The sequence below is a fragment of the Lepisma saccharinum genome, chromosome 5, assembly GCF_977018435.1.
Source record: "Lepisma saccharinum chromosome 5, izLepSacc3.1, whole genome shotgun sequence".
In the NCBI taxonomy this organism is placed as follows: domain Eukaryota; kingdom Metazoa; phylum Arthropoda; class Insecta; order Zygentoma; family Lepismatidae; genus Lepisma; species Lepisma saccharinum.
The window spans coordinates 29,135,256-29,159,846 of NC_139233.1; the positions used below are offsets into that span (position 1 = coordinate 29,135,256).

Consider the following 24,591-nt stretch of genomic DNA (forward strand, 5'->3'; position numbering starts at 1 on the left):
CATTTGTCAAAGCAGTTTTTCCAATCTTCTTGAGACACCTCCATAATATAGTTTTTGAACGCATCAACGGCATCTTCCGCCGACGAAAATCGTTGTCCACGCAATTTATTCTTGACATTCGGGAACAAGAAGAAGTCATTGGGTGCCAAATCAGGACTGTACGGCGGATGACCCATCAATTCGATTTTTTGACTGTTCATAAAGTCGGTTGTTAGACGAGATGTGTGACAGCTGGCATTGTCTTGATGAAGAATGATCCGACGGCGTTTGTTTGTTTTCCGTATTTGACCGAAGACCTCTGGCAAACAAATTGTTGTGTACCATTCAGAGTTGACCGTTCTACGTTCCTCTAAAGGCACAGTTACCACATGACCAGTTTTCCCAAAAGAACAGGCGACCATTTGTTTCGATGTGCTTCGAGCGCGAACAACTTTTGTTGGATTGGGTTCATCTTGAAACACCCATACAGTCGACTGCTGTTTACGTTCCGGCTCATATGCATATATCCATGATTCGTCACCTGTTACAATCTTATATACATCTTTTGAAGCACCACGATTGTATTTATTGAGCATTTGTTTGCACCAATTGACACGAGCGTCTTTTTGAGTTTTTGTCAAATTGTGTGGGATCCAACGAGAACATATCTTTCTCACAGCTAAATGATCATGTAATATTTTATATATGCTGGTAGAACTAATGCCTATGGTTGCCTCAATCTCACAGTATGTCACATGACGATCTTGCAGTAGCCTATTAGGTTTTGCACAGCATCAATGTTTTCTTGAACAACTACTGATTTTGGACGACATTCACAAATCTCGTCGGTGAGCGAATGGCGGCCACGATTAAATTCGTTATACCAGCGTTTCACAGTGGCAAAGGATGGGGCTTCATCGCCAAATGTGGAAGTAAGTTGATCGATGCACTCTTGTCTTGATAATCCACGTCGAAAATCGTAAAAAATCATCGCACGAAAATGTTCACGAGTTAATTCCATTTTATTGTTGTCGCGCAATCTCCAAGGCAACATAAACAACACAAATGAAGCTATTGACAAAACATTTGAAGTACGTTATGGTCAATAATGCCAGACGATTCCGTGCAAACGTCAAATCGCGCCTAACTTCAATCAGTGTTGCCAAGGCTCAAAATATAAATAGTGACCCTCGTATACCCATATGGGTTTAGAAATGCCACAGTTATTGAGACGATATCCATTCAGTGTCTGTGCACATATGGAACTCTGTGTGGTAGATGCTTGCTTCAACCTGGCAATTGAGGGAAATTTTTCACATTCCTTTTTTCATGGTTCTTTTTCTTCCACTTTTGGCTATTTGCGACAAAGCATGCAAATTAGCAAGTGTAGTCCACGTAGCACATATACACATTTAAACAAACATTTAATTTAGTCCTCTTTCTTGATTCCCCTTATGTTTACAGTTAGCAAGCACATGCAGAAGACAAAAACAACTGAAGCGCTGAAAGAAGAAAATTTACAAATAGCAAAAACACTGTAATCTTAACAGAATCTGCAAGTACATAAATATTACATTAGCTCCTGCACAAATAAGCAGTGTAAAATTATTTAAATATACCAAATGAATATAATTGGGTAATTGAGGGTTATGTACAACAATGACTCCTTAGGCAATGGAAGCATATACAGGGTGACCAATTTTTTTTTCATTCCAAAATTTACTTATTGATCCAGCCAGAAACATTATGATGAAGATTTATTTCCTTCAGTTAACTGGAGTTTCTGAATTTTATTGTTGCTCAGTAATCGTTTTTTCATGGTTCCAAGTGAACATAACTTTAGATCAAATTTAAAGAATTACTAATACTCCGCTGGAACTTCAACTCAGAACCTTTGGTGCAAGATCATGGGTTAAATGCTGAATTTTTGTCTGGTAGTGGAACTCCCCTATTTCCAATCTACATTGAGTGGTACGTGTATTGAAGGGGGGGGGCAGTGGGTCCAACCCCCTCCCCCCTTAGTAAAATTACCAGATTACCTGTTCTATCCTCTATGCGCAGAGACTTGTTCGTAAAAATTTCTTCAGACTTATTTGTTCTGATAAATTACAAGCGTATAGAATGGTATAGGGATGGGAAAGAAATTAATTCTACACACCAGATGGGATTGCAAAGCAAATGTCTGCAATTTCCTGAAAGTTTCAGAATTTCTCTGGAAAATACCCAGAAGCTCCTGACATTTCACAAATTCTATAATGCCACCTGTAATTTCTGCCCGAAGCAGCTGCTTGTGAACTTTAGCACGAATATTATAAATTCATTAGAAGTTCCCGATATGTTTGTTATCATTCAAGATTTAAGCATTCCTCAGGTTCTAATGTTTTGATAATTTCTAATTTCCCAACTGTTACTGTTTGATAATCCCGAAAGTTGATAAACTATTTTCCAAACTCTAGATCGAAATGGGAAACTTGTCCCTATTGGAGATTGTAATTGCATCTGGGTTAGTTTCAGCTATTATTACTTCTACTCTCTCTGGGTTGAGTGGGTGTGGATTTAGAAAAAAAAATAGTTGGTGAAGAATATGATGGTGCTGATGTAATGGGTGGAAGAATGAAGGGGGTGAGATAGATCGATAATTTCAGAGAAGTGTCCAAAAGCAATTTTTGTACATTGTTCAGTACATATTTTAACCCTGGCTATTGCCAATTTCTGTGGATTTTCTATGACACTTGGACTGTCAATTCAGTTATAATTTTTTTCCCTGGAGTCTTCTCAAAGGAGCAGCCCCCCATCGTTAGCACATCCTGGGTTCCAAGTTTGAAATCCGGAATGAGCATGGGCATTTGAGGGTGTCCATTCATCAATTTCATCATGTCATCATTCATCCCGATCTTCGGAAATTAGCAGAAAGTGACAAAGAAAGCGAATTAAAATAATGCAAATAAATCAATCAATCTTCTCAAAGTAATTTGGTTGTAAAAAATGCAGTGCAAGATGGCTAGGGAAGTTCTGTAACTTTCTCAAGTTGTTTGACACAAGATGGACAGAAAAGTATCAATATTCAGTAGAGTGACTTGTGAAGTCGTGTACCAGGTGTATAAGCTTAAATCTGCTGTCTGCTCATAGATGGCATTAGTGAGTGTATGAAGCTACCATGGGCACGCCATACCTGGTGTTTGTATGAGTTGGACATCTGCCAACACGAATCAGCTGGAGAGATGCCAAAACACATGCAAAATCTTGCTTGCCAGACAAAAAAGAAAGTCTTTCCTGCATCGGATTGTGACTGGCGATGAAAAGTGGATATATTTCGAGAATCCTAAATGCAAGAAATCATGGGTTGATCCCGGCCAACCATCAACATCTTCCTTGAGACCAAATCACTTTGGCTGGAAGACGATGCTGTGTGTTTGGTGGGATCAACAGGGTATCGTCTACTTTGAGCTGTTGAAACCTGGTGAAACTGTCACTGCCCACCGCTACCACCAACAACTGATCAAATTGCACCGTGCTCTGTGTGACAAAAGGCCGGATTATCAACAAAGACATGACAAGCTGATTTTCCTCCACGACAACACCCCATCGCACACATCAAGACTGGTCCAAAACTACTTGGAGAGACGCAACTGGGAGGTGCTACCCCATCCCACGTATTCACCAGACCTGGCCCCTTCCAACTACCACCTGTTTTCGTTGATGGGCCACGCCCTCGATGAGCAGCACTTCGATTCATATGCAGACGTTCGAAAATGGCTTGATGAGTGGTTTGCCTCGAAAGAGAACGACTTTTTTTTTGGCGTGGTATCCACAAATTGCCCGAAAGGTGGTAAAATGTGTAGCTCGCGAGGGCAAGTACTTTGAATAAATTTCTTGTTTCTTTCTATGAACAAACCATGTGTTTTTCTGACTACAAAACAGCAGATTTAAGCTTATACCCCTGGTACACTAATAGAACTTTACTGATGTCCATTCTTGGACCATTTTGTAGTAGAAATGAACCCAAGTTTCTCTGAACACAGTCAACACATTGAAAAATTGCAACAACTTATTCCAATATGAAATGCCTATTCCTCATTCATTGGAACAGTGTGTCAAAATGTTGGATGGCCTGGTTGATATTTTTTACATTTTCAAATCTGAATGAAAAATGTGGCAAACAGTAATTGAAAAGACATGTACTGCATTGTAGGCAGTAGAAAATTGTGAGAAGCTCTCGTAATGCACAAATTGTTGGTGATCTTGGCTACACTGACAGTTTCATCTTCAACACCCGAGAGGATATGTTTAACATTAAGGAGGTTGAAATAATGTCCTCTCAATTCAACGGGAGATTCTCGACTAATGGACCCTGCACTGTTAAGTGTGAATACATACGAATATTATATTATTATAACACCGATGATGTTATTTTCAATTTTGTAGCAAGGAGGAAAAGATTAATTCTAACATTGTAATTATTTTTTAAAGAGAAGCTGGGATTAGCTTTATCAAAGCATTTTCTGCTCATTTTCTGTGGAAAAGTTTGAAGTTCATAGATAGACTTAATTTAATAAATGTGTGACCTTTTATGTGGTGGCAGAGTGAATTTTGATAGCCAGATCATACCTAGAGATGCTATACGTCCCGGATTTTCAGGAACAATCCCGGAATGGTATAATTTGTCCCAGTGACCCAAATAGCTTCTTCGGGATGCACAAATTTCCTGGAATCGGGTGGGAAAGAAGAAATGAGTAAGACTAGGGAAAGAGGGGTAATAGCATGCAGCGGGCAATTGCACGCATGCATGAGCACGCAGTTTTCAAATAAAGTTCCCACATAATGTGGATGTAAATGACAATTATGTTGTACATTCATACAACTTTATCAGGTCCAGCCTCCCCCGCTGCTCCCTAACAAGCTACCAGTCAGTAGTGTCCTGGATTTTCACTTGTGAAATATACGAACCCTAATTGAACCAAAAGTTGAACACCCCCTCCCCCCATGAGCTATATATACGCCCATGAGTGGAACCCTGAATTTATGTTTTTCAGAATCAAGAACAAAAATTTTTAAAATGTGTGATTCAGGAACACAAAATTGGGATTCCACTGTATATTTCTATATGTTACATTTTAGTGGAAATTCACTGATCTGCCATTATTAATGCTCAAGGTTATTATTATTCATAGTAGGACATTGTAATAATGAAGAAATATGACACCTGAAATCATCCTTGTAGGGAGATTTCAGACTGAAGCTACAAGCAATACATGTTGCTTGGAGATGAACCCTCAAAATGACATGACAAGCTGCATGCATAACTTGTCACTTGTACATTCCTCAGACTGGCCCATTTCCATGTCACATTGGTCTGTTGTTCATCCATGAGCAGTGAATGCTTTTTTACAGACTGAAGGGTTTATTGATTTATTTTACTTCAATTTTCTGCCAGTTTGGCCTAATCGCAAAGATGGAATGAGTGATGAGGTGATGAAATTGGTGAAGCAGCACTTGCAAAGATATATATATATATATTTAAATTGGTGAAAGATCTTGTTTTACAAACCAAAACATTATCTTTCTTTACAAGGATTATGGCTGGAAGGTGTGGATGGGAACTGCAAGGCTGTCAAAAATTTGGGTGGGTCACATCTTTTAAAAAATTCACTTACGTAATCACATTGTTGTCATGTGATCGAAACAAAGATTTCTAAACCAACAAAAGGAAAGTAAAAATTAAAAATTATAAACTAATTATACTCTGTCCTGATCATCTCTGGAGCAAGTGAACAAAAACAAGTCTCTGCGTAAGAAGTGATGCAAGATGGCGCACCAATGAACACGTGAGAGGAAACGGGACTGCATGGAGGGGGAAGGGGAAGTGACTGCAGTTACACGTTTCAGATAAAATGTTGCAACTAACCTGCATCATTGAAGTGAAATTCTTTCATTTCAGACATCGAGGCCTCCAAGCTTTGGTTCTGGTGCCCAGTGCTTCCATTGTTTAATTATATTAAATAGATTATTCCCAGGACTCTCGGTACCCGTCAGTTGCCTGTGACCATAGAGCTTGTAGTGTTCCGCAACTTTCCCTCTTTCCGCAGCGATTTTGATCAAGCTCAGAGTAATGTTAAGTTGAAGCTCTGTTGCATTGATTTTGTTATAATCTCCAATAAATGCAATTCCAAGGCTTTTTGAGTCATATTTGGGTGTATGCTGACCAACAGTGTCCCATCCTCTTCCCTCGTAAAGTCTACCATCGCCTCCTACTAAGAAATTGTACGAAATATCTTCGAAATCTCTCCGATTTATTTGTAAATTCTGAATCCTGCGCACCTCATCTATGCAGGCACTCGTATCCATGCACGAAGTCATTGCTGTGTGAATTATGATCACCAAAGGAATTGGATGCTGTATCGCTTTTACTTCACGTGGTGGTTGGGCATACCATCTTGAACGAGGAACGAACCATGTCTGATTATGCAACACTGCAAAAACAGGGATTAGCCACTTAGAATTTTGATGAAAATCTAATCTATTCTAAGAATTCATTAAAGCAAGAGTTTTTAATATGTTGTTTTATTTTCTTACTCCCAGGTCTCCCTGTTCTTCTTCAGGGAATTCCAGAAATTAAAACATTGGAGCTTGATTAAAAATTCAAGTTTTCTTTTCAGTTTTTTTCTTTTTACATAACTGTTACAATTTTTATTAAATAATTTTATGTTGTTTAAAGAATATTACAAATGACAGATATACTGTAACTGAAAAAGAGCATATTTTTTAGAAACTTTGTTATTAATTATATTTTTGTGATATTCTGATCGTAAGGTGACGACAAGCTATCCTAGATTGTGCAATTTTTAAAAATATAGTAAAGAGAGGCATTGTCATAAAATGTGATTGCACTTGCAGAAATGACAATGGTAGGAATACAAGTGACTAACAAATACATTTACATTTGCAAGAAAGATTTTTTTACATTTAATATACTTCTTTGACTCTGTTCTTATTTAATTAGATTAAATATTAATTAGCTGTTGAAATATTGTTATATTTAACAAAACATTACTCCAGTCATTAACATAGATGTGTATTATTAATTTATTTTTAAAAATTAAAATGAAATTACATCATATCTACATTTAGACAGTAAACAGAGGTCGTAAGTTGACACAATAAAAATGTCAATCACACTAAGTGTGACCTCAGGTGGGTTTTTTTTTCTAACAATGTCCCTGGATAGACTGGCTCTGGGGATTAACTGGCCTTTAAGCAGTGGGTACTTAGAGGAATCCTGGAGGAAGGAAAGACAACTGGAAGATGGTGCTGGCCATATCACTGCTGCCATGGCCAAGATCAAGAGACTTTTCAGGACATGATCTCTCTCAGTCTTCAGGGAGTTGTTATTATTAGAATTAGTGTGAGAGTTTGCAAATTTATATCGATATCATGGAGCCTTGAGCACTAGTAAATAATCATCCTTTGTAAAATACTGTAGTGATCACTGTTTTGCATCTCAACCACTGTAGGTGCGTAAAAAACAGTCCAGCTTGAAGATCACCCCCACATCCCGAGATGTCTTCTGAAAGTCCGAATAAAAAACATAATGGGAGAGGATTGAATGTAAGGTACCTGAACCCAATATGGCCTAGTACCCAATATGGCTTATTTGCTGTTTCCGAGTAGTTAAAAGATTAATACATCATATGATAATATGTCATTTAGACTGTCTGAATGATACGATTGAAACTGTTGGCTGTATCTATAGTGCAGTAACTTGAGGACAAAGAAGCAAAATAGCTGGACCTCATGACTGAGTTCTACATAATCTAATATTGCATACAGAAGTTATTAATTACTACCAGTGGCGGCTGGCCAAGTGCAACAAGTGCAGATGTTTTCACCTAATTTTCAAATTAATATTGACATTTTTCATTGCTTGTTAAATTAAACTATTTCCCAGCAGAACACACACGATAATACTCAAATAATACGCCGCTCGGTGCTACGCACATGAAGAGTTCGTCGTAGCATAAACAAACCAAGAGCAGACGCCACCAGGTTGTGGAAGACTTTAGCCAGTTGTCATGGCAACGATGACGTCACCTAGCGTTGGAATTGAACGGGTGTCGCCATCTAGGTGCAGCAGTTCTCTTGTCGACAGAAAACACTGCATCCAGTGGTTGTGGCAAAATCGTTGCGTTCTCGCAAGTTCTTGTTTCGCGTTTCCTATCGTGTGTTGTGTTCATGTGTTGAGCTGTGGTTTATACAATGAACCCAGTAAATGACTTAGTGTGTAATTTGTTGCAGACACCATTTTCCAGATGGACGGAAGAAGACAAAAAATAAGTTTTAAATTGTGGGGGGGCCCCACTGACACTTACTATTTGTTTTTCATTGCCTATAAATGTACTTCTTCACCTGTTATTTTAGGCACTCTCACAAAGAAAATACAACTGCCTAGGACAAGACACAAACATGGAATCTTTAGTGGCAAGATTGAGTGTTGACCACTCACTGTATGGGGTCAGCAAAGTGGTAAAAGAATCTTCCATTGAACATGATCAAGATCAAGACTATCATGGTAGTTTAATTTTTGTTGAAGTTTCAGCATCTTTGATGACCTGCCTTCGAGTTATTAATATTAGACTTTTATTCCTATTCTTGCTGTGTATAAATTCTTGATGGGTTCCTTTTTCACACAACTGTCATGTTACTAAGTAATTTTCCCCTATGATACATGGCGAGATTATTAAGTGACACATATACGAGGGCCATACTGAAAGTAATGCAAAAGTGGTCATAACCTCTTTATTAACTGATGGAGATCATTCAAATTTCACGTGTAGTTGGAGTGACTCTTCCTCTATATGAACCAACTACTCAACATAGTTTCCATTTAAAGCGATGCATTTGCAACATCGCTGTACAGTGGATGGGAGACCACAGACCAGCCCATTTTGCCGATCACCTGATTTGTTGCCAAAGAGGTGTGTGGTCGCACATTGTCATGGTGAATGTGGATCGTTCAGATTATTGTGCAGTCTCTTCCTCCTAATGGCTTCTCTAAGCTTATGGAGTGTCTCAATGTACCCCTCGCTGTTGATGGTACAGCCGCATTCCAGGAAATCAAGGAGAATGACGTGCAATCAACTCATCCACTCGGTGACGATTCGTGTCAGTGGTTGCAGTTAATGGTCTCCCACTGCACGGTTTGTCTTCAATGCTGGTTTCCCCTTCTGTAAACTTCTTCATCCACCTCTGCACATTGCTCTTGTCAATGGGGTCATCTCCGTACACATTATGTAGCCTTCTGTGGATGTCGGACAGTGCATACCAGACTTTTTTAAAGAGGATTCTAGAGTTGGGCATTTACCTCCTGCAGACCTTCGAAAATTCATAGTTAGCAATGATCTTCAAACAATCTACAAAGAAGTAACACAACTTATCAAGTTGGTCTTGACATTTCCTGTTACAACAGCTTCCTCCGAAAGAAGTATGAGCACCCTCAAGAGAATAAAAAATTATCTCCGTAATTCAATGAAAAATGAAAGACTAAGTTCTCTTAGTACAATAGCCATTGAAAAAAATTGGTTAAAGAACTTTCTATTGATCAAGGCTTCAAGAAAAGAGTAATTGATACTTTTGTGACCAACAAGAATCAATGCATGGACCTGCTGTATAAAAAAAATATAAGGTAAGCAGATTTTTCGCCTACCCAGTATTTACGCCTTAGCTTCTCTGGCTATATAAGGAAAATACTACTTCCTGTGCATTTGTTTGAGGGGCAGTACCATAGTCAGATATATACAGGTGAGTAACTATTTTTCTAAGGGTGGGCAATTGTGTCCACTATATACACCATAAATACTGATTACATTTGCCAAAAAAAACATGTCCATTGGATTGTGCAAAGGGTTTTTTTTTGTGAATTTTCTTGAACCTGATTGACAATTTTTTGTTAAAAAAATATTTAATTCGGTGATAAGTTAGCCAAACCAAAGTTTTGTGTAATATTCAACAGTATATAACAGAAATTCTGTACAATTTTCTACAGATAATCAGTGGCAACCTATACAACAGCTGGATACAATATTTCTCTGTCAATGTTTTTTTTTCATGATAAATTCTTGTAAATTGGTTAAGTTTTTGATGGACATTTGGCTGACCTCAGAAATTACAGTTTATAAAGTGTCCATCAATTTGCAGAACCATGGTGATCATTTTTAAATTCTGAAAAATTAAACTAGTTTAGAAGTCATCTACAAGTCTCCTTGTTTTTCTCTCCCTCCCCCCTTTTTTTTAGTGCATTCACTATTATCTACATATTTGAAATAAGCTTATTTTGCACATACACAGACAACAGAATAACACTGCCTCTATTAAGGAGTGTACAATATTTCCACCAAGGGTTCCAGATTTGAATCCTTGTCTAGGCATGGGTGTAATTCATGACTTCATCAAGTAATTCATCACTCACATCTAATCATCATTCATCCTCATAGCAAAAAGTGGAAGCAAAATTACACTAACTAAAAATACAAATGTGATCCACAAAGCTTCTTTGGAATGTTCTAGTAGGAATTTGTAATTGATGTTAATTTTTCACAAACAAACACATACTCAACAAAACAAACGGCCAAAGGGCCAGAGAAACCTTAATGCATGATATTATTTTGAGAGAAGTTAATTCTACAGTCCCTTAAGTTGAGAAGAAGTTATTCTAAGTCAGCTGCGTATTAGACACAGGCGTCTCATACATGGCCATTTGCTGCAAGTTCTGGACCCTCCAATGTGTCGTGTCTGTAATGTCATTTTAAATATTCGACATATTCTTATTGAATGCTTTTGCTTTCCTCAGGCAGACTTTTAATCTTCCCAGTTGTTCATCATCCCAGTTTGGAAATGACAACAGTGTTTTAACATAACAAATGTTTTTAGATTTATGAGAAGAGAGAGTCTCTTCCACCATCTGTGAGGAAGTTTTTAGTATATTATTACCTTTTTAATGTGTTATGTTTGTCCTGTGCAGTCCCTTTAAAACCTTACACATTCACCTTTTTCCAAGGGGCTTTTTACACATCTTTTTTTTTTTTTTTTAACTCTAGGTAAGAATTTTAGACAAGGGACTATTTTCCCATATACATTGAAGGGTCCAAAATGGTCATTATGTGCCAGAGCATCGAACAATTGTAATTCGTTCACACATTCATTAACTCTACAGTGATTAATTACAGATTTTGAATTCAAAAAATTCTCTTCTCTGTTAAATTATTATTTTTACACATGTCAGAATGGACATAATAGCAGGCAATGGGGGCACTGTTCCAAGGTCCAGTGTTACACATGACCAGGGCTCGAAAAATCCCCTTCGCCAGGTTGCCATGGTAACTAAAAATTTCAGCCTGGCGACTGTCATCTTATGCTGCAATGTGTACGAAATTTTGATGTTTCTAAGTTCAAATTGCAGTACAGTGTAAGTTAGCAAATGATTATTTTTTTTAAAATCAACACTGTGAACATTTCAGAGTGTATTCTTACTCTTTGTCCCCCAACACCCAATTTCCTGTTTTCTCGAATGATTTAGCAATGTTTTGAATACCGTGATGCTCAGCTTGTTATACAGTGTTTTTCAAACATTGCACAACCCAAACTTTGAAAATGTATATCATGAAAACCATGAGATATTTACACCGGGTTTTCTGCATTATGAAGTCTCATCCATTGAGTTATTTTTCAATGTTTAAAATTATCAGTTTTCTCCATACAGAAAATTTAGATAAATTAATAATTGGTGGAAGGCTTTGTTAATTTTTTTCCAGAAATGCAGTTTTGAATGAGAAAAATGCATAAGAAATTATTGAAGGGTCATAATTAGATGATTGTTGCCATATCAATCTGTCATTTGCGACCAATATTGGTATTGTGCAACATTTGATGGATTTTTTTATTGGCGATTTTATGGGTTGAGTGAATAAGTGTCATTTTTGGGACATATATGGCAATGTTAGCAGGTCGAAATATTGTCAACAGATGCATGCCACATGTGCCTAAGTATTGGCTATACATTTACGTGAAAAATCATAAACCAAGATTTTGTGCTGAAATTGGACTCTTGAGAGAATCCTAATCTGCCTCTGGATACACTGAATTCTCTTCACTCACTTTCGACGCTACTATGCCTGTTCTTTTAATTGATTCAGCATGGCATATTCTTTGGAGCAGCTCGTGTGCATTGCTGAAGAGTATTTTACTACTCATTCTTACACTCATGTGCAAGAGGTTTTCCAAGAAAAATCCCCTGCTTCTGCTGTACCTCACAAAGCAACTGTTTTACAACTAGTCAAACACCAACAAATGATCCCACAAATTGTTAAGAGTTGGTATTATTATTGAAGATTAGGCACACACAGAAGATGTACTACGTAGAAATTTTCATCAAAAAACGCAGGCTCGACCAGGACTCGAACCTGGGTCTCTGGCATACCGTATGATTTCTCTAACCACTGAGCTGGACTGGCTTCGCCTGATTTCTCACTGTTGCTGTTTTACCTGTGTGGAATCGTCTCTGCCAGTGCTCCCGCAACGGGATCTGTTTAGTGTTACCAGACGTCCGTTTTTTCCTGGACATGTCCTACATTTTAGTCTTAGGTCCCACATCCGGGAGGAATTTGAAAAATATCACAAATGTCCTACATTTTGAGCATCACATAATATAAATTAGTAAAATATGTGCTTCAGTTGAGCAAACAGAAATCATGGAAGCTACAACCTTGGTGACAATGAAGTTCGACCAGAAAGGAATACGTGATTAAATGCACAGAGGCATAGGCAGTGGAATGGGTGACCCGCAGAAGTGACGCATGTGTGTAAGAGCAGGCGTGTGAGCAGGCAAGAATCGTGATCCCAGAATGTTGCACCCAAGGTCACGTAAAGAACAAAGACGGGGAACTATACGCGTGACATTGAACTTCGACAAGGCGCCAGACCCATACGGAGAAATTCCAGATACTGGCACATTCGACGGAAGCATGACGTCACGGACACGATAAGGGAGTCCGCCGTATATAAGCGCATGCTGTGCACCGAGGAACGGCAGTGCATCATCACCATGGCCAGGGCCAAACCTATTGACAACACTGTGAGGAGAAGAGTGGTGGAGTTGCAACGGGATGGACTCAGTGAACGGGAAATAGGGCGCCAACTGAACTTACACTAAGTCAACCGTCCACTGCATCATCAAACACCACCAAAATACGGGTACTACAGAGCCAGGTAAGGCCCCCGGTCGAAAACGCCTGCTGAGCGTGCGTGACCTACGGATATTTAGGCGCTATATCCAGACCAACAATCATGTTTCTGTGACCGAATTACGACTGTGGACTCGAGAACGCTTTCACATTGAAGTGTCAACCAGAACCATTCGCCGTTACCTACAGCGATGCGGTTACCGAGTGTACAAGGCGAAACGTAAACCCTTCCTTTCCATGTTGAACAAAGGCAATCGACTACGGTGGGCACGAATGTACCGGGGATGGACATTTCGGCATTGGAACAGAGTTTTGTGGACGGACGAATCCATTTTCAATGTTGTGTACGGGAAAATACGGAAAACAGTCATTTGTCGGAAGGAGGAACAGAATGAAGCAAAATGTTATGCACGTTGGGTACAGAAACCTGCGTCAGTGATGGTATGGGGATGCATGACGGCATCTGGGGTTGGCCCACTACACGTCTGTGAGGGCATTGTGAATGCACACGCCTATACACGCATACTGGAGCGGCATCTTCCCACAGTGCGAAGGCACCTGTTCCACAGGCGGCATCTCATCTTTCAACACGACAATGCCAGGCCTCATACAGCGTGGCTGACAAGAGAATGGTTGACTCGCCATCACGTGCAAACTCTGCCATGGCCACCATCAAGTCCCGACCTCTCGCCCATTAAGAATGTGTGGCGTGTTCTTAAGCGACGTGTGCAACAGAGGGGACCCACGACAGTGGCTGCTCTTATCGCCTGCCTGCAGGAGGAATGGCACCGCATCGATGTGGAATACCTTGAACGACTCGTCCGCAGCATGCACCGACGCATTGCCACAGTTATTCGCCGACGGGGCGGCGTCACACCATGGTAAACAGGATCCCCTCTAACAGTGGTCGAACTTCAATGTCACGTGTAGATGGACGAAAATGTTTTATTTTGTGTGGACACCATACATTGCTGCGTTGCAGCGGAAATTTATGTTTTCCTTTGTTCCATGTAGCCTGCTGAATAAAATATGTTCAGTATATGCATGTGTTCTCCTTCTTTCACAACGCACTCCTATATTTGTGACTGGTCGAACTTCATTGTCACTAAGGTTGTACAAGCCTACAGACTGCACTCCCAAACTCAATTGTGAAGTTTATTTTAATTTAGTTAGTACCCAAAATGAAAATAAAGGTTTCTGCTAGAACACTGGACCACATTCTTATGTTGTCACTGTTCAGTGCATGAGTGGAATTTCTTGCCTTGGGGTTTATACTGATGGAACAAGGTGTTTCCCAGTTTTATTCAATATTTTGATTGTAAATCAGGGGTTATAGAGAACAAAGTTATTGAACTAAAAGCTATCCTAGAAGAAATTTATGGAACCATTCCAAGTTATGGTAGTTCCTGTAAATTTTATTTGCAATTCCTGCTCAATGAGAGAGTACTTTCATTACCATCAGCACAACGGAGTCAGGAGAGAAATAACATTTTCAATAAGTCTGTAAAATGTTTGGTACTGGGGTTCAGCATAATTTGAAAGAGTTTTACTGTTCCATCTATCATAAATCAGGGTGGCTACTCAACTGGGAATTCCTTGAATTCCAGGAATTATGCGTGAATTATTGGCTTTAGGAATTATGTGTGAATTCTATGCAAATTTTTCTCCGTAGACATGAAAATTGGTAACATTTATTAATCCCAATCCCATTGAATTTATACATATTTATTAATGCCCCGAGGCAAGTTTTTCACAGTTTAGCCTTTATTTTTATCGAGGAAGGAAAAGAAAAAAGAGCTGGCTGGAAAATAAACCCAATTCTCTCAAAACGTTTGATTTGTTAGTGTCCTTTGCAGAACAATCTATCTGACAGATGCAAGATATCTTGAGGTTGATTAGGTAAATTAGTGTAAAATTCTTGTACAATTAACAATTTTCTGTAACATTTGTGATTTGTATTTCTAGGTGTATTTCTAGTCTGAGTATGTGAAATGGCAAATGTAATCTCCGCACCTTAAATTATATATATAAACTGTATAATTGAATTAAATTAGATTTTTTGGATAAATTGGAACCACACATACCCTTTATATTGCTAATATATTTGTGTGTGTCTATGGGTGGGTAGTGGGAGGCGGTAATACTTAAGGTTGAAACAGAGAAAACATCTTCTTGTACCCTTGAATTTTTCGAAAGTTAGTTTTAAAAACCGAGAATTATACTTGAATTTTATCAAGATCCCAGAGTAGCCACCCTGAAAATATATTTTGATTAAATTTTATAAAAATTGGCTCCTTTGAAAAGTGTCAGTTAAATCAAGTACGAGGGCAAATCAGTAAGTCTGTTCCACGATTTTTTTGCAGAGGATTGGATAATCACACCAAGGTCAACTTTTGGGTACTGAAAATGTCATCCGACCCGAGGTCATAATGAGTGATTTTGTAATGTTCCTTTGTCTCTTGCACAGATGGCAGCAGTGACAAACATGGCTACCCGCCTGACATCGTCGACTGTCAAGGAGCAGAGTTCCGTGGTGTGGTTCTTCTGGGCTGAAGGCAAGACACTGATGGAGATTCACGCGAGGATGAAGCTGGTGTATGGGGACGATGTCCTGTGCTGCAAAGCCATTGGGAATTGATGTCAGTGGTTCAAGGCCGGTCGCACGCGGGCTCACCTGTTCGCAAGAAATTTCGCATGAACCAGTCTGCCTGCAAGTTGATGGTTACTGTCTTCTGGGACATGTTGGGGGTACTCCTGGTGGATTTCATGCCTGCTGCTGGAACAATCAATGCAATGTCTTACACTGCCACGCTTACCAAGCTATGCCATGCCTTGTGTGACAAGCAACAGTGTGACCACGTCTGCCTCCACACGTCGCCATGGTGGTCAAGGAAAAAATCGCTCGGTACGGCTGGGAAATCATGGAACATCCACCATGCAGTCCAGATCTGGTACCCTCTGATTATTACCTCTTCGGTCCTATGAAGAAGGCATTGTCTGGCCAGCACTTCTCGTCTGATCGTGAAGTGGAACGTGCTGTGCGGCAGTGGTTGCAGCAGCAGCCGACGACTTTCTATGCCACTGGCATATCCAAATTGGTGTCACGGTAGGAAAAATGCATTGCCGTCTGTGGTGGATATGTAGAAAAATAGTAACGAACTGCTACTCCTGCACACCTATTGTCGTCTTGTTTGACAAATAAATTGCTATGAAAAAAAATCGTGGAACCGAATTATTGATTTGCCCTCGTAGTAAGAAGTGTATTGTGTAGTACTGATTGCAAGTTTGGAAATTTTGCATTTAAGAATTAATTAAGAAATATTTTTTTTAAAAAAAAAAGCTGAAAATTTTAAATTACTTTCTAATGTTCTGGAAATATGTGTTATTTATTGTGAATGTTGTGTGTCCTACATTTTGAGTTAAAAAGTCCTACATTTTGGGACATTATGCCCTACATTTCCCTCATTGCGATCTGGTAACCCTAGATCTGTTGCCTTTGAAAAACAGTAGACTTCGACATTGCCTGGATCCTCCCAGCGTACAGATGTTAATCCATTTTTCGCTGAAAATTTCTAAGTAGTACATTTCCTGTGTGTGCCTGATCTTCAATAATTAACATCTCTATGCTGGGAGGAACCAGGCAACGTCAAAGTCTACTGTGTTTCAATGGCAACAGATCCCGTTGCGGTAGCACTGGCAGAGAAGATTCCATGCAGGTAAAATAGCGACAGCAAAAAATCAGGCAAGGCCAGGCCGGCTCAGTAGCTCAGTGGTTAGAGCAATGGCACGGTATGTCAGAGACCCGTGTTCGAGTCCTGGTCGAACTTGCATTTTTCGCTGAAAATTTCTACGTTGGTATATATTGTTGAAAATCAATTCACAGATGTTTTCAGCAAATTAACAGTACTTTTTAAAATAATGTCATTGCTTTTATTTGGATACATGCTAACATAAATTTATTTACCCAGTGTACATGATTAATTTAGTGCAGAAAACCTGGTGTAAATACCGCTTACGGTTTTCATGATATACATTTTCAAAGTTTGGATTGTGCAAATTTTGAAACACTCTGTAGTATGCACAATTGCTAGTAGATAGTTTCCTGGCGCCTGATTTTCAGAGCTGGCACCTAGCTTTGAAGAAAATGTTTCGAGCACTGCACATGATCCATACAAATGTATTGCATATTAATGACCATACATTATATTTAACACATATTCCATTTTTGACAAACATAAAATGTGATTCATGTTCCTCGGAATATAAGACACTTATCTGTGAAACTGGATTTTATGATGTTCTATTAATTTTGGTAGTCAATGCCACATCATAAAAACCAATTTCAAGAATTAAGTGAGTAACTTCTTTTCAGTACATTAATAAAATATGAGGTTACACAAAAATGCTACATTATAACATACATAAATTTGACTTAATTTAAATTGCTGAGAAATATCCTAGTATGAACAGTGATAGGATTCAATAAAAGTATATGCATTGTGTCAACTTAGTTATAGAAACAAAGCTTTCTTGTGTATTATCCCATTAAAAAGATGAATTTTCTTTCTGTCACTATATTTGGGGAGAATAACCATGAACTTTTTGTTGTGGAGGACAGTGTTATTAGAAATGTAATTTTTATTTTGTGTAGTATACACGTGTAGTAATTTGAGATTTTATTTACTATCATAACACCAAATTTTTATGTATGGTTTATGAACAAAAAAAGTGCTCAATTTGTGCTAGAATATCAGCTTTTATTCATCATAAATACACATGTCAAATAATGATTATCCTATCTCTTGAATTCATCTGAACAATCTTGTTACAGGCAACATGCAGATTATACTTAAAAGTTCCGACTGATACAAATCATTCAAAAAAACTAATTTGGCAAAATCCATCGAGCAAATATATCAATAAATAAATGAACACATCACAGCTAGCCTCACAAAATAACATTAACAGGAACTAACAAAACACTTCGTTGATCAGAGAGCAATTATGGAATCACGGCTAGAATGTTTTGTTGATCAAACACCTCCACTTCGAGGTTCTGATGCCCAGTGGGGCCATGTCCTTATGATATTGTATAATTTTTGCCCTGGACTATTTGCTATTATAAGTTGCCGATGCCCATATAGTTTATATTCTACAGCAATTTTTCCTCGCTCTACTGCTAAGCGAATTAGGCTCCTAGTCGCATTAAGCTGAAGTTCACTTGGTTCAATAACATCATAATTACCTATGAATGCAATTCCCACACTTCTACTATTGTATCTGTATGTGTGCGCACCCACTCTGTCCCAGGTTGCACCTTCATAAATTCTCCCGTCGCCACCAACCAGAAAATTATATGCAATGTCGAAGAAATCTCGCTCGCGTATATGCAGATTCTGCATGTACCTCACCTCATCCACACAGCTCTCCTTATTCGAGCACGTCTCCATTGCCGTGTGGCAAATTATGACCAAAGGTATTGGGTGCATGATAGGTGTGACATCCTTGGGATCTTGGGCATGCCATTCTTCACGAGACACGAACCAACTCTGGTTGTGAAGAACTGGAAATATAGGGCAGGGGTTATGCAATCAGTTTCAGTTGATTCTGATTACATCAATTCTATGAAATTTTCACTTCATATGCCAATAAGTACATGAACACAACAGGATTTTTTTTTTGTAAGGGTCTGGTCAGTTTGTTGATTGACTATACACACACACACATGGAAAAAATAATGATAAATCGTAATATCCTTGAGGGGAATCAATATATGTCATTTCTATACACATTTCAAATTCCAGTTTATGAATCCACAAATTACATAGTAATTCTATTAGGGATGCGAAATTTTGGCTGATACTGATAAAGTACCAGTATAGAATTTACCGATATTCTACCAATTGGATATAAAATTCCAAATGGTCCTGAAAGAACCTGAATAGTTCATTCACCTCCTTATTAAATGTTTGTTTCCAGGTGACTGCAGTGCATAAGTAGTTGCATATTTAGACGTTTAGTTCCTTTAAAAAGTTATGTATGGAGATTATGTATAAAAATTATAACAAAATGGCAGAATTTTGCACTACATTATAAGATATTTATAGATATATCGGGTCGGTAAAATAATCTGTAACTTTACCGATACACTGATATGTCTTTATCAGCTGATACCAATAGTGTGCTGATTAATCTCTCCCATCCCTAAATTCTATGTTGTTGTAAATGACTCATCTCAAACAAGTAAAGTATTTGAAAGTTAAGGAGAAACATGTGTCAAAGTTTGTCACATGACATGTCATGCAAAAGCCTCAGCTTAGAATGTGGAAAATTAAAACAGCCCATTTATGTGATTTCCTGTGAAATTCAAATTCTGCATTTTACACTCTACTTGTTGAATAGGGGGGATCGAAAAAAGTAAATTTTTTATGATGCTTTTGGGGTAGAGCGGAAAAGTTGCCTCTGTACATAAGTAACTTCTGTTCAAAATTTCACCACCCTAGGATAATGTCTTCTGTTCTGGCAAGGGACGTGAAATTTCAAAAATTTAGTAAAATCGGCAATTTTTTTTTTATTTTTGAATTTTTTTTTCAAATTTCACAGCACTTTGCGGTAGTGTGCAAAAGTTGCACCTATGTATGGTTAATTACAGTGCAAAATTTGGCGCCCCACGGACAATATGTTCTGTTCTGGCAAGCAGCCTGAAATTACCCAAAAATCGACAAATACACTGTTTTTTCATTATTTAACTAACATTTATTAAACATAAACCAGAATTGTCATACACTCGCGTACTATTAGATATAAGAATTAAGAAATAAGTATTCAAAATTAAAAGTACGAAAATGTGTGTTTTGTAGGTAATAATAATGTAAAATATGTGTCTTTAGGTTTTGTACTGTCTCTTGCACCTAAATTCAGGCATGGCCTTTCTCGATTTCAGAGTGAGAGTTCGGACATTGACAATGATCATTTAACAGGTCTTTACTTCGTTGGTCGACGTGACAAAACATTGTCAACAGAAAAGGAGGATGATAAATACTATCAAAGAACAATTGTAGAGGAACACTATTCCTTGGTGAAACAACCAGGATCTAGCTACGTTGGTCATGTTACACCAGCTTCAGGATCAAGTCTGGCCATTGCTGAAGTGCCCGGAGGTTTAAACCATATTCTTGTTCTAGGGTGTGATGGAACGGTCGTAAATACTGGAGTTCACAATGGGGTACTGCGTCGTCTTGAACTGAAGATCGGGATAGCTGTGCAATGGGCTGTTTGTCAACTACATTTCAACGAATTGCCTCTCCGCCACTTGTTCGAGTCCCTCGATGATCCCACCTCCGGACCCAATTCCTACACTGGTTGCATTGGAAAATCTTTGAAGGCATGTGAGCTGCTTCCAGTGGTAACATTTGAGCCAGTTAACTGCACCTTGCCATCAGATGATATATCCACTTTGAGTAAGGACCAGAAGTATCTGAGGGATATTGCTCTCGCCGTTAGCTCAGGCATGTGTCCTCCAGGTCTTGCTAAGCGCGATCCAGGTCCCCTAAACATGTCCCGCTGGTTGACAACAGCCAACAGGATATTAAGACTGTATGTTTCCACCACGGAACCATCAGACAACTTACGTACCATAGTAAAGTTCGTTATCAGGGTGTATGTGCCATCTTGGTTCCGCATCAAAATCCATCATTCAATTAAGGATGGAGCTCGGCATCTTTACCATTTCATTCAGTCATCTAGATACTTGGATCAAGTTAACCGCAACGTCATCGACCCAGTGATTTCTCGGAATGCTTACTTCGCATCTCGAGAAAACATTCTGCTCGCGATGCTGACTGATAAGAGAACACATATCAGAGCCCTTGGCATTCGAAGAGTCATAAAAGCACGAGAATCATGTGAGACGGTTGGACACGTTGGGATTAGAAAGTTCGATATTCCAAAAATAAACTTCGAAGCAAACGACTATATCGAACTAATTGACTGGTCGTCCAGCGAAGTAACTCCATCACCAATACTCGATGATGTGACTACAGAAGATTTGAAAAGTATGCTGAAAGAACCAATACCAATTGACTGGACTTTTACAAAGTTCCCATGCCACACACAAGCTGTGGAGAGAACAGTAAAATTTGTTACGGAGGCCTCAAAGAAAGTGTGTGGTCATAAAAAGCGGGATGGATTTATTCGCTGCACTCTGAAATCGAGAAAGGCCATGCCTGAATTTAGGTGCAAGAGACAGTACAAAACCTAAAGACACATATTTTACATTATTATTACCTACAAAACACACATTTGCGTACTTTTAATTTTGAATACTTATTTCTTAATTCTTATATCTAATAGTATGCGAGTGTATGACAATTCTGGTTGATGTTTAATAAATGTTAGTTAAATGAAAAAACAGTGTATTTGTCGATTTTTGGGTAATTTCAGGCCCCTTGCCAGAACAGAACATATTGTCCGTGGGGCGCCAAATTTTGCACTGTAATTAACCATACATAGGTGCAACTTTTGCACACTACCGCAAAGTGCTGTGAAATTTGAAAAAAAAATTCAAAAATAAAAAAAAAATTGCCGATTTTACTAAATTTTTGAAATTTCACGTCCCTTGCCAGAACAGAAGACATTATCCTAGGGTGGTGAAATTTTGAACAGAAGTTACTTATGTATAGAGGCAACTTTTCCGCTCTACCGCAAAAGCATCATAAAAAATTTGCTTTTTTCGATACCCCCTATTGTTGAACCATCACATTGCAAATCAATTCTAAACAATTTTTTTCATTGTTCCACTTTATGTTTCAAAGCTGATCGATTTTGCCATTGGAAGTTGTCAGATAGGTGGCAAAATCAATCATGTTTCAAAACTTAATATACAGGGTGAGTCAAAAGTCCCTGACCAACCCTTATAAAATGAATGGGAGTATAGATTGCAGCAATTGGTCATGGTAGTAATATGTTAGGCCTAGGGGGAAACTTTTTGGTGCATGTCATGACAACCTCCGCCATCTTGGATTCAACTTCACTTCTTTAAATGGGAAGGGGGGGCATGCAGAGTATGGTTTTGGGCTAGAATTTTACCAGGAATTCGGTCGTGAAGTCAGATTTATGAAAACTTTAATGATAAGGAAGTTATGGACATATGAAAGTTACACAATGTGTTCAATATTCTTCTTGTACTATGCACATCTTGAGACGTTTCTCCCATGCTATGTGGACATGGAGCATATCTCAGGTGTGATTTGTGCACAGGCATCCAGTATCCGTTGCTCCAAGTTACGCACATCCCGAATATTTTCGGTATACACGATTGACTTCAAATGACCCCACAGGTAAAAATCGAGTGGGTCAAATCTGGTGATTGGGGAGGCCATTCCACTGGCCCACATTGACCAATCCATCGACCGGGGAACTGGAGGTCCAGATAGTGCCGAACCTGTCACCCATAATGAGGTGGTGCCCCATCCTGCTGAAAATATGAGGGGAAGCTGCCATCCTCCATACAAACTGACGGGAAAATGTGTTCTTGTAACAACTGCGAGTAGCCCTCATTTAAATTGTCATGAATGAAGAATGGGCCAATGATACGAGTCCCCCAGATCCTGGCCCACACCATAACCTTCCCAGCAATAACCATATTGCTTGGATCTCTCCACAACAGGTTCTCGGAGGAACAATACCGCATGTTCGGTTTATTCACTTCCCCATTCATATAAAAATTTGCTTCATCACAATGCAGAATATGCAGTGCAAAGTGTGGGTCCTGGCAAATTTGCTCCACAGCCCATTCACAAAACTGCATTCTCCTATCCGGGTCATCCTCAGAGAGATGGTACTGCAGCTTGTATGGGTACCACTTAACCATCTTTAACACCCTACAAATGGAACTCTCACTGACACCACATTGCACAGACATTCGATGTGTGCTGCGCTGCGGAGACTTGACAAACGATGTTAGCACTGCAGTAGCTGTTTCGCCGTCAGTGGCAGTTCTGGGCCTACCAGATCGTGTCTTGTCCTGGACCGCTCTCTTTGAACCTGGTCAGCAATTGGGACACTGTAAAGTGCGACACTGGGTTCCATTGAGGGTTCCGTTCATTGAGATCACGAGCTACAGCACGGAAACTTCCCCCCCCCCCTCAATCTTGATGATCTGGATTTGTTCATCGTTGGTCAATGACATGGTTCAGCACCTGCAAATGATATGTAATTACCACTTTCATATGTTCATAACTTCCTTATCATTAAAGTTTTCATAAATCTGACTTCGCCACTGAATTCCTGGTGAAATTCTAACCCAAAACCATACCCCACATGCCCCCCTTCCCATTTAAAGAAATGAAGTTGGATCCAAGATGGCGGATGTTGTCATGACATGCACCAAAAGGTTTTCCCCTATCAATAAAACAATCAAAATCAATTTTCATAGGGAAATAAACTAACCCCCTTCAAAACACTTAGTTTGGATAACACCTGCATACACATGTAAAAATATACATTTGAACTACAAACATGAGCATGTAATATACTGAATGCTGGCCAGCATCACATTTACAAGACAACTAAAAGGAACAAATATGGAGCCACAATGATGAAAGAATATTAATTTCTTTGTTCTATCGTGGTACAAAAACTCATATAATGCTGACAAATCTTCATAAACAGCAATTTCAGAGCCTTGTAGATGCATGTAACATACTGATTGGTAACAGCAGTAAAGAAAGCATCGACACTATACAATCAGCATCCCACAAACCTTAGACAAAGGGCAGAGAGTCATCAAAAATGACTGATTCCAAGTAAAACAAATAAGCAGTGGTCAGAAGTAGCGTGCTACTGTAGCTAACTACAAAATTTGTAGCTGTAGCAAAGCTACAAAATACCTGTAGTTGTAGCAAATATTTCGCTACAGCTACATTTCTTCTCATCATTTTGAGTTAAATTTTGAGTGTGGCAACAGCATAAAGAAAAAATCAAAAATAACGCTTACTTTTGCAGGAAGTTCATAAAGACAAAGTCTATTACATGGAAATACAGATAATCTAGATTATTAATATAAGTGCTCATGCATGACTCAACAGCACTATTGGTTGTACAAGTGGACTACTGAAATCTGGAATCGATGTTCTATCGACTGAGCTTCACTACGATACAATATAAGGAGTAGTGGCATATCCTGGATTTTCATAAAGGGCATGCTGTACACAAATTTTTTAAAACATATATATTATGGGATGGGGGATAACATTATACGTATTCAATAGTTGATGATTTGCACATTAACATTACTAAATATTGCATAATGTATAAAGTAATGAAATATGGATAATAAAGTTCAAAACTCACCAGGTTTGATGTCTGATGTGAAAGTCTT

The 24,591-nt window shown here is 38.7% G+C and overlaps 1 protein-coding gene across 9 annotated transcripts in view; it reads right to left on the minus strand.

The window, feature by feature from the left end:
• The window catches only part of LOC145987735 (peptidoglycan-recognition protein SB1-like), a 114,007-nt gene that overhangs the window by 28,660 nt on the left and 60,756 nt on the right, over positions 1–24,591 (minus strand). For 2 of the 9 annotated variants that reach the window (XM_083122388.1, XM_083122387.1), the window contains exon 3: positions 5,885–6,449. The exons of 3 other annotated variants lie outside the window; for them this stretch is intronic. In XM_083122388.1, the coding sequence (XP_082978514.1) occupies positions 5,914–6,449 (536 nt within the window). In that variant the 3' untranslated portion in view covers positions 5,885–5,913. Of the gene's footprint in view, positions 1–5,884; positions 6,450–17,470; positions 18,775–24,591 lie in introns of those variants that run through there. 4 more of the 9 variants (XM_083122392.1, XM_083122391.1, XM_083122390.1 and 1 more) reach the window with 3 other exon arrangements.